The sequence below is a fragment of the Nylanderia fulva genome, unplaced genomic scaffold (genome assembly GCF_048542155.1).
Source record: "Nylanderia fulva isolate GAGA-0341 unplaced genomic scaffold, ASM4854215v1 Scaffold234, whole genome shotgun sequence".
Taxonomy (NCBI): Eukaryota; Metazoa; Arthropoda; class Insecta; order Hymenoptera; family Formicidae; genus Nylanderia; species Nylanderia fulva.
The window spans coordinates 75,171-86,579 of record NW_028190298.1 but is presented as its reverse complement, the minus strand read 5'-3'; the positions used below and the strand labels follow the sequence as shown (position 1 = coordinate 86,579).

Below are 11,409 nucleotides of genomic sequence, written 5' to 3'. Positions count from 1 at the left end.
ATCAAAGTGATGAGGTCCTCAAGAGCAACATCAGTTAGATTGTATCGTATCGCAAAGTTTAATATGAGGAGTTCACTTTCTATCTTGAATATATTCGATTGTTCATATAATGGGACTCGTTCCTGTAAATTAAATATGGATTCGATTATTATTTTTTTATATTTGAAGTTATTCTTAAATGTAAGTAATTAAGATCTATAGCGCACACATAATTTTTTAGAGAGTCTGAATATATCTATCCTTGACATCTTTTGATGCAATTTGTGACAGATTTTTCACTGCAAAGCTTTATTTACATCAGAAAAATTTATCTCAATTCAAATAACTCATCTCAATTTACTCGAATCCTGTACCTGATCATTGTTCTCTGGTGGCACAAATGCTACATTCTCTGCAGACTCATCTAAGAATTCATCATAGTCTTGAACTATATCTTCTTCCAAATCCGATGCGTCATCATTGGCGATCACAACATCAGATTCGCTCGAACATGCTGAGATCTCATCCGAAAGATTGAAATTTGATTCAATGATTACACTCACTGTATCATTCTTATTTTCTGGATTGCCAGATATTGGACCATTTATATTTGAATCACTATCTTCCGAAATGTCTTCAGCAGCAATGGTATGTGTGTTGTCATTAGAACTCACAAATGGTTGTCTCGATATCATAGAATCATCAACATTAATTTCTTGTTCCTAAATAAATAAAGAAATATACACTCTATTGCAAATAAATAAGAATTAAAGGATTTTTTAATATATTATAAATAATACATATATTTATAATTTCTCTTTCCTTAAAATCCTTTACATTTTATAATATACTGACCTGTTGTAATGGCATCTGTTCTCGTCGTCTACGAGAACGAATTGTTGATTCGGGCACTGGTACATCGTCATCTTGTAAATATCGTTTATAACATCCTCTTCTAATCAATATATTATTCTCATCCATTTTTACGTACAATTACACACGAATATATACATATGGAGATGAGTTCAAAAATGATGTACGAAAGCTATTATTTATATGAAACAAAATCATTCTTAAGCCTAGTATAAATATTATTTATAATATATTAAAAATTATACCTCTTAAACGTCTTTTTATATGAATCTTTTTCTGCGGAACACACTGGAACTACACTTTATACTATATCATTTATCTTTGATATTATAGAATTTTACACCAATTAATTATTAGTCGCGTAATAAAATATTTCTGCTGATGATTCAAATTGATGCACTAACCAAAAACAAGCATGTGTCATTCTCGCGCATATATATGCGCGGCCATATAATGACTGCCGTTTTTTATTTATTTATTTATGTATATATACATACACATATATTCTTTTTTAAGGCATTGCGCACAATAGAGAAAATATATATTAGAAATAAATATTAAATATTAGGAATAAAAATTATTTTAAAATAATAAATCGAAAAGACTGTGCGTGTGATATATAAAATACAAATTCGCGAATATAATTAAAAGACTAATAAAAGGAGTCTTTAATAAATTAGTAATAAATAGAGCCCTTTTATATTCGAATTTGATGAAATTATATATCAGAGTTTTTCAATTTTATTATTTTAAAATAATTCTTAATTTCTTCCTAATATTTAATATTTATTCTTAACATTTTCTCTATTGTACATATATATACATACTTCATTGAAGCTACGTTCGCCGCGCATGCACGAAAAAAATCCGGTGCGCGCGACAAAAAGTGATGCAGTGGCATTTGTTTTCGGCTTACATCGATTTTGCTTTAGGTAAGTAAGAAATCTTCGATGTAATTTATACGACATAAATGTGTAGAACAGGTTATTTTTTGAATGTATAATCACCAAGAGTATATCTTTTCAGTTTCTTTCCTCACATATACATATATTTGAGTTATGAATTATCATAATTTAATAAATGCAATCGTTGTATTAAAGTCAATTAACCTATACATATTACATTTGACAAAATAATTATTTCAATATTTCATAATTAATTTATTTTATCATTATATGATTAATTATTTCGTGTATAGATAATGGACGACCAAAGATATATGGTGTGCGAGTTTCCAAATGAAGAAGATAGCATATCTATTGGATATTTAGAATGGCTGGAAAATAAATTCACAAACATTGAATTAGATGATGTAATTAAACGCGGGACGATAGTGAAAGTTCGATGGCCAAAAGACTGTGATGTGGGCCCTGTAGCAACAACAATGAAAAAAAAATTGGCCAATTGTCAATGGGAGGTGGTTGCAACAAAATTACGGGCATATGGAGGTAAGCGCGCATCAATAATATTGAATAAAAATAGTTTTATAAAATTTTAGATAAGAGCTTAGGAAGAGAGATATGAGATAACACTTTATTGAAATTTTAGGATGGATTAAAATGTGTGAGATCAGAGACAATTTAGAAAAGTATGGTATCACTGAACTTGACAGAAGTAATAGAAAACAGTTCACGAGTAAAAATAACCATACAGAATGTGATAGTAATGATGAATCAGGAGTAAAAGAAACAAAAAAGGATGCGAAACAAAAGGTATAACATACATAATTATATAGATATAAATCATGATTTTAAAAATCGCATGCTATAAAAATAAATTTATACTATTGAATAAGAGAGTATAACGATTTTTTATTTATAGAAATGTATTCTAAATGTAAAAAAGGAAAAGAACTTTTAAAACAATACAAACACAAAAAGCAGAAATATTCGTCACAGGTATTTTTTTAATTTGTGTGCGTGCGTGCGTGTGTGTGTGTGTGTGTGTGTGTGTGTGTGTGTGTGTGTGTGTGTGTGTGTGTGTGTGTGTGTGTGTGAATGTATATAATGTGTTCTTTAGACTTTTCCTTTTGAAACGTGACAAAATAGGTTGATATATAATTTATACCATATTATAGAATAAATCGATAGATATCAGCGACGACGAATCTGGTGAAGAAAACGAAAAATCTCTCATTCATAAACAATCAAAGTCACAATTAAAAGATACAGTCATTGTATTAAATGAGGAAAACAAAAGATTACGAAGAGACAATGAAAGACTGCGCAAATTACGATCTGTCAACGAAGGTATTCTTGTTGAATATTTTCCTCTTAATAATCCTCAGAAATCAAATTAAATATTCCGTTATGAAATAAAGTCAAATGATTAAAGAAAATTAATTAGAATTATATTATATTATTATTATTAATAATTATATTATTATTATTCAGAGTATTTCAATTTGTTTACTACTCAGTATAGCTCAAATTGCATTACTACAGATAAACTTTAATTTTTATCTCGATAGTTTTTTTTAAATAATTGTCGAATTATTGCATTTATCAGCAATTCACCAAATAAATAGACAGATTTCTAAACAACGAGTGCAAACGTTAATCATTTCTTTACAAATACATTTCTTTATATGCTACTTTTTCGAGCGTTTTTCAATTTTGTTAGTACAATTCTTAATACAATCACACCGTTATGTATTGTTTTAGATTTGCCAAAGATAGATAAATTTATGAAAGATGTTACGGCCGACTTGCAATGTGCTTCATGGAAAACCGAATTTCTCAATAATCAGATTGATAAACTGCAACAGGTATATATTATGTAATTTTGACTTTTATTTGCATTAAATCGTATATTTGTAAATATATTGTAATATGAAACGATATATGCTAATTGTGCTTATTTGTTTTGTAGAAAGTACAAGCAATAAGTAACTGCATTATTGAACGTGAGCAAGATTATACTCCGCCTCCAGCAATGACACTAGAGTCTGATCCGATCTGGATCAGCAATAAGTTGGATCTACCAAACAATAAGTTAAAATCATTTCGAAATCAAATCGATGTATCGCCTGCAACATTGATAGTGCAAAATAACGAGTTAGAGCCAATTGTAAGTAGCGATAAGTTAATACGAGTAAAATCGTCTCAAAGATCGGATACAGATGAGTTTCGTGAATCAACATCCTCACGTGAGTCGAAACCTTCGACATCCGGACATATTCTACCGCAAAATTATAACCGAGAATCATCACCGGAAGATTTCTTTGATACTCATCCAGACGTTAGAAATAAAAATATAAAAGTAGTCAACACACATGAATTGGAAAACGTACACGAATCGAATGCAGTAGATAAAATAAAGCCTGCGGATAAGCATCAATCAATCGCAGTACGCAAGCCTAAAAATTATTTTAATTATTTTATAATGCGCTATTTAATATAGAAGTTAATATTTTTAGAATTTCGATTGAAATTTTGATTTTTAAGTGTATAGTATAAATATATTAATTGGTTGGTTTTCAATTTTTATCTGATGCAATTTTGCGATGAATATGAATATCATTACATTTTATAATTATTTAAAAGTTATTTTATCATATTTTTTGTACAAAATCACAGGAAAAAACAGTCGACCTGGGAGGACCAGAACTTTGTGTGGTGAATGCTACTCGTCTTTCTTTGTGCAATCACACATCTGCCTCTAAATTGATATGCGAGATGATGTCATTGTTATTTTCAAAAAAAGAGTTGGCTACTTCCTCGCTTACAGGAACTGTGGCAAATATTCATTGCGAAAAAGGTGTAGCCGCTAAAAAGAAACTCGATACGGTGAAAATTGAAGCTATGAAAAGTATGTGATCATAATTTGTGCGATGAAGTATTGATTTCGCATAGGTAACAATTTGAAAACCGATAAATACATGTATATATGTGCTTTCAGCATACGTTAAGAACAAATTTTCATCAGAAAAAGATTTTGATAAAATATTCCGGAAAGCAGTGCAACAGAAGTGCAATAATGCAGTTCCTCGAAATAGAGGGCCAAATAATAAAGGAGATGAAATTAAGAAGTAAGCCAGCTATGTCAAAGCGAAGAAAAAACAAAGAATGATTAATCTAAAATTATTATATTATTATTATTAGAACTATTATTTTTATTTTTAAAATTACTATTATTATATTATTATTATTAATTCGTATTAATTATTTATTAAAATTATTATTATTCTCTTTATCTATAAAATTATTCTACTAAAATATATTATTTTTCAATATTTATAATTATTAACATGATATTATTATTTGAATTTAATTATGCGAATAAAAATACAACTAGTAATTAATGTAAAATAAATAATCAGTGTTGCTTTATTTCTATATAGCAATATATTATATATAATAATAATGTATATATATATAATGTATATATATATAATGTATATATATAATGTATATATATATACCAGTACATCACATCGTCCAGATAAGTTTGGAAACACCTAAAGTTTTAGAGTATTTAGAGACAGATAAAGCATAATCGCATGGCAGTGATATCGGCGCAGATTTTTGGTATATGGACATATCGTGTAAGACGTTTAAATGACGATATATTTCCATTTAGAACGTCTTACAATATATTCATATCAAAAATCTGCGCAGATCGCTGCCATGCGACTGTTATTTATATCTGTAAAACGTGAGATGTTTCCAAACTTATTATATGGAGGGTATATCGTATATGTATATATATATCGCGGGGAGATTATATATATACATATATACATACATACATATATATACAAATATATATATATATATATATATATATATATATATAATCTCCCCGAATACATACCTTACCAAGTACGTAATAGTGCGGATGTAAAACTACTACTGCGGATGTAAAACTACTAGTGCAGATGTAATACTAGTAGTGCGGATATAACACTACTAGTGCGGATGTAACACTACTAGTGTGGATGTAACACTACTAGTGCAAATTTCAATAGTGCGCGAAATTACTATTGATCTAGTGTGCACTAATAGTTCTATAGTTTTCAATTCAATAGTTTCTTTCCGTACGGGTAAGCGTAAAATAATTCAGAAAATAAATTTAAAAATAAACTTAATAAAGATCTACATACCAGCTGTGTGCATGTGTGCAATTGATTTATTACTTGAAATTTATTTACGGAATTATTTTGCAATTATATATTTATAGTGTGTGTAGTTGTAAAATGATTAAAATATTTTCAATATCAAATTTTTAAGTTTATCGCCTATATGAAAAATATATTTCTATGATTTTCTATATTCCAATATATTATAAAAAAATTGATATAGATATATTTGAACTCAAGTTTTTTACGTGATTAAATATTCTTGCATTGAGCCATCATACGTTACTCGTAAGTTTTTTCACGTCATAAGTATTTATGTAGCAGAGAGAAAGAAATGAGAGTTATATAATGTAACATCAATAATCGGAAAAAATCAAGATAACGTCATATCTGTGTATATATATATATATATATATATATATATATATTTATACATATATATATAAACTTATATATTATATATATAATATTTCATTTATTTATAAAATACATTTTATAAATAAGTGAAATATTATACAGACAATGTACAAGATGTTCAGTTTGTGCCATAACAAGCTTCAATCAATAATTATTACTCCAATGAGTATAATTCACAATAATTTTTATATAATATAATAAGTATTTGAATATATAAAAATATTTTTAAAAATTTGTTTTAAAAATTAATTGAAAAAGAATATTTAAAATATTTTTTTATAGACTAGTATGTTATTGCTTCGACCTTGCGATGCTGAAAAAAATTATTACATAAATTTTTTTTATGAATATAATAAATTATTTATTATATATATTTTTATTTAATTATTTATATAATAATTATATTTTAATATACAGAGTGTCCGGTAACTAACGGACCAATGATTAAGGGCGGATTTTCTGGCCAATTTGGAGACGATTTTTTCTTAGCAAAAAAGTTGAGAAGTCAATAATTTTCGAGTTATAAGCGATTGAAAAAAATGGGTTTTTTAAAAACTAAACGTTTTGGAGTTAAAAGTCTAACATAATTACATTCTTCAGTTAATTTCAGGTAGAGTTTATTATAATAAAATTTTAATTTGAGACTTAGTTATAAAAATACATAATGACAAATATTGGAAAGTTGTAAAAAATGATGACCTTTTTCGACATTTTCGCTGAGGAAAAATTGTTCCCAAATTGACCAAAGAATCCATTTGTAATTGTTGATCCGTTAGTTATTGGACACTCTGTATATTAAGCACACGGATAAGAAATATTTTACATTTGCTCATCATATATAAAAATATAAAAGTAATGGAAATTAAATTTTACATTAATTTATAATAGTATTATGAGGTAGTTAATACATGAAAATCATATAAGATGAATGCTGTACATCGATTAGCATAATATGATTACAAGTCAATAAATGGTTTTGCTAATATATTATTTTGAATAAAAATTAAAAAAATATAAAAACAAAAAAAAAATGAAATTAATAAATTTTCTTCATTCTTTGTTTTCTTCTTCTATTAATTATTTTTTCTATTATTTGAATAAAAGATGTATCGTGTGTAATAGATTAAATAGATAGATAATTTATATAAATATATAATTACGTTTTGAAATTTATATATATATATATATATATATATATATATATATATTGAAAGCAATCGCCACCGATCGGCTGATTGCGCACGCGCCGATACGACAGCTGTCCCCGATAACTACTGCCCTCGGCGATAAGCGTATAGGGCGCAAACTAAAGCGGCGCGCGCGGGAGAGTCAAAAGGGTATTTAAGCTAGCGAGCGGAAAGGCCCGGGACTCTCCTTCGAGCAGTATACCGAAAAAGATAGTTGATTTTGTATACGGGAGTCTTTCGTAATAAATAACAGTCTTTGTCTTCAAGTGAATATTTTGTTGAGTGACTTTCAAACACCTTTCTCGAACCTTCGTACTTTCCGCGCTTTCTAAGAACAGTTGAAACTTTTAACGGTCATCCGTAATTAAATTCTTCGTTTTAATAATCTCGATTTCTTACAATATACATATATATATATTAATTTCAATATATACATATATATATATATAAATTATTATTTATCTATTACATACGATACGCCTTTTATTCAAATAATAGAAAAAATAATAGAAAAAAAACAAAAAATGAATAAAATGTATTTATTTCATTTTTATTTGTTTTTATAAAATTTTTATTCAAAATAATATATTAGCAAAATCATTTATTGCGGCTTGTAATCATAATATTACTAATATTACTAATCGATGTACAGCATTCATCTTATAAGATTTCCAGTGTTACCCCACAATACTATTATAAATAAATGTGAAATTTAATTTGCATTACTTTTATATTTTCATATATAATGAGCAGATGTAAAATATTTCTCATTTGTGTGTGTAATATATTGATTTTTGTATTTATACTGATTTTACACATATCAAATGCAAGAGAGACAAAGATAGAATGATACTTTCTTCTTGTTAAGCTGTCAGTATGTTACCACGAAAATTTCCCCATGTGTATAGATCTAGTGAAATTTGTTCATCCCAAATATTACATAAAAAGAAATTACGTAGCTTCGTGAAATATTTTTTAATATATTCTTTATATAATAAAGCAAGGAGACAAAGAGTCGAATTTTGCATTATTGCTCTTAAAAATTTATAATAAATTAAATACGATCTCGTGGCTAACCCAACCTTACCCGCTGCTAGCTGCGCATCTCCCCAAGTTATATTATGAATTTTATATTCATCTTTTTTCCAAAAAATCAGTCTTTGTCTCCCTGCGGACAATCTTACTGATTAAGAATATCGTAAATTTAATAAGATTCATTAAGTATTTTGGCTAATATCTGGGATGAACGAATCCGTAATTCCCGGCCGGCCGATAGGCGTCTCCACCATGTTGCCTGTCGACCTTTAAATTATTCTCAAAATAGTGAATTATATAGGTTCTCGCAAGAAATAATGTTAGCGCGAAAAAATTTAGGGTTTCGACCAATGGCAGGACGTCACAATGTAAACTAGGCCATTATATTATAGCGTTTTCGATTAAAGCAGGTTTGAGCGATCCGGGGTCGATTAATGACGTCATTGACCAATCACAGCTATTTATTCTTCAGAGAAATGGCTGTGATTGGTTAATGACGTCATTAATCGATTCCGGATTGCTCAAACCTGCTTCACTCAAAAACGCTGTTATTTTACAATAATTTCGACAGTTCTTACGACATGGTAAGTATTCATTGTATTTTATCTACTAACAAAGTGTTGGGTCCTGTGTATGCAATAGCGAAAATATTAAGTATAAATATTAAATATTAGAAATAGGAATTATTTTGAAATAATAAAGTTAAAAATAATTTCTATTCCTAATATTTAATATTTATACTTAATATTTTCTCTATTGAACCTTACGTGCTTATAACAATATATATTTTAATATAATTTGTAACAGCTCTTTAAAAATTAATATACATATAAAAGGCAATAAGAGCTAATTAAGTTCTTTCATTAATATTTATTTGTGGAAAAATATTTATAACATAAAATATTAGACAGAAATAAATTCGAACGTTTCGGTTGCCTTTTTCAACCTTCTTCAGCGCATCATTTAAAATTAAAGATTAATAGAAATTAACAATCAATTATTCATAACTGTCAATATAATAAAACTATACAGAAACACAGTTATTCGCATAAAACTACGTCAAGCTATTTTTTTTTTAAAAAACGAAATCAACACATTTTTAAAGCATGAGCATTTTTATATATTCTATTCCTCAAATCTTCATTCTATGTAATTGTCGCGAAACAGATCTCTCGCTAATTGTTCGGTTAGGAGGTCGGTTGCGAATCTCGATAACAGCAATTGTTAATATGTCTATAAAATCATTGTATACAAAAAATTAACATTGAAAGATAAGTAAATTAATAAAAATAGACTTACAATTAAATCGAGTAAGATATTATATTGTGACGTGAAAGCTTTCAGATGTTGATTGCTCGAGGTTACAATAACGAATGATTTTTATTTCTCAGAGAGACGACCACACAACGGAGAAAATAGTTAGTTGTTTATGTTTTTTAACTTTCATAGTTTAGGTAGTCTATGTATTATATTGTCATAAATTACTGGCAAGCCATCAATATCTGTTTTTAAATTAAGACTGTTATTTTGCCTTTTTATGAATATCATCTTTGAAAACAATCTTTTGTTATATTATGATTCTTTGTCAAGTATTTCTACATCGTCCCAACTAAATTTATGATTATGTGTTAATCTATGGTCAGTGATTACAGATTTTTTACGTTTCTATGTATATTAGATCGATGTTCTGATATTCTAGTAAATTTCCTACTAGTCTGACCAACATACGATGCATTACAATCTTTAAGCGGGGAGCACACACTCTTGCATAAGCGCATAAGCATATGCATAAGAAATTCGATTGGTTGAATTTCTTATGCATACGTTCATAGACTAATCGAAATTCTTATGCTTACGCTTATGCGTCTACGCAAACGTGTGTGCTCCCCGCTTTTACAGTCTATCTTATATATAACATTGGTATTTGCACACTTTGGAATAGGATCTTTATGTACTTTAATATATTTATTCAATTTGTTAAGACTATAAAAAGAGAGTTTAACATTCATATTTTTAATGATGTTTCTATATTGTTCAGTGAGTGTCGGTAAGAATGGGATGTAGAAATACGAGACCTTTAAATTTTGGTCATTCTTGTTTGTAAGAATATTCCGTTGTTCCATTAAATGTTTTAGTCTTTGGTTTATTGTGTCAAAAATCAATTTCAGAGGATAGTTATTTTCGAGTAATATTTTGATTACTAACTCTAAATTTTCTTTGTGAAATTCTGGATTTGATAATAAGAAGGCTCGATCCACCAACCCCCTTATCGTACCTCGTTTTTGACTCATAGGGTGTTAAGAAAGGAAGTTCAGATATCTATCAGAAAACGTTTTTTTATGATACCAATTATATATGATGTTGTTATTTTTTAATATCAATGTTAGGTCGAGAAAATTAATTTTATTATTATTTTGAATTTCAAGAGTAAACTAGATTCTTTTGTGAAAAGAATTAAATAAATTTAATGTGTGATCTATGGAATCCGATGGAGCAGCCATTATTATATCATCCACGTATCTGATGTATATGGGTGGACAAAACTTTAGTAGTTAAAGAGCTTTATTTTCTAAATCTTGCAGTACAATATCAGCTATGATAGGAAATAAAGGAGAACCCATTGGTGTGCCAAAGGATTGTCGATAAAAAACATTGTTAAATGTAAAATACGTAGAATTTAATACGAGGCTTACTCTAATTAAAAATTCAGACTTAGGGAGATTGCAATTATTTTCAATATGTTGCCATCTATTGGAAACACTCTCGAGAGCTAAATCGATAGGTACGTTAGTAAAAAGTGAAATAACATCAAGAGATAATAATTTGTAGTCATTATGG

At 27.9% G+C, this 11,409-nt stretch overlaps 2 protein-coding genes across 2 annotated transcripts; both read left to right on the top strand.

The window, feature by feature from the left end:
- The first annotated feature begins 1,898 nt into the window (after window positions 1–1,898).
- LOC114935062 (uncharacterized) lies at window positions 1,899–2,570 on the top strand. The gene is made up of 2 exons (XM_085483191.1): window positions 1,899–2,300; window positions 2,401–2,570. The coding sequence occupies exons 1-2, from the start codon at window positions 2,054–2,056 to the stop codon at window positions 2,568–2,570; spliced, it is 417 nt and encodes a 138-aa protein (XP_085339317.1). The 5' UTR covers window positions 1,899–2,053.
- Window positions 2,571–2,675: 105 nt separating this feature from the next.
- LOC114935068 (uncharacterized) lies at window positions 2,676–4,937 on the top strand. The gene is made up of 6 exons (XM_029307826.2): window positions 2,676–2,750; window positions 2,930–3,101; window positions 3,516–3,619; window positions 3,724–4,200; window positions 4,431–4,662; window positions 4,753–4,937. The coding sequence occupies exons 1-6, from the start codon at window positions 2,676–2,678 to the stop codon at window positions 4,884–4,886; spliced, it is 1,194 nt and encodes a 397-aa protein (XP_029163659.2). The 3' UTR covers window positions 4,887–4,937.
- The last annotated feature ends 6,472 nt before the right edge of the window (window positions 4,938–11,409 follow it).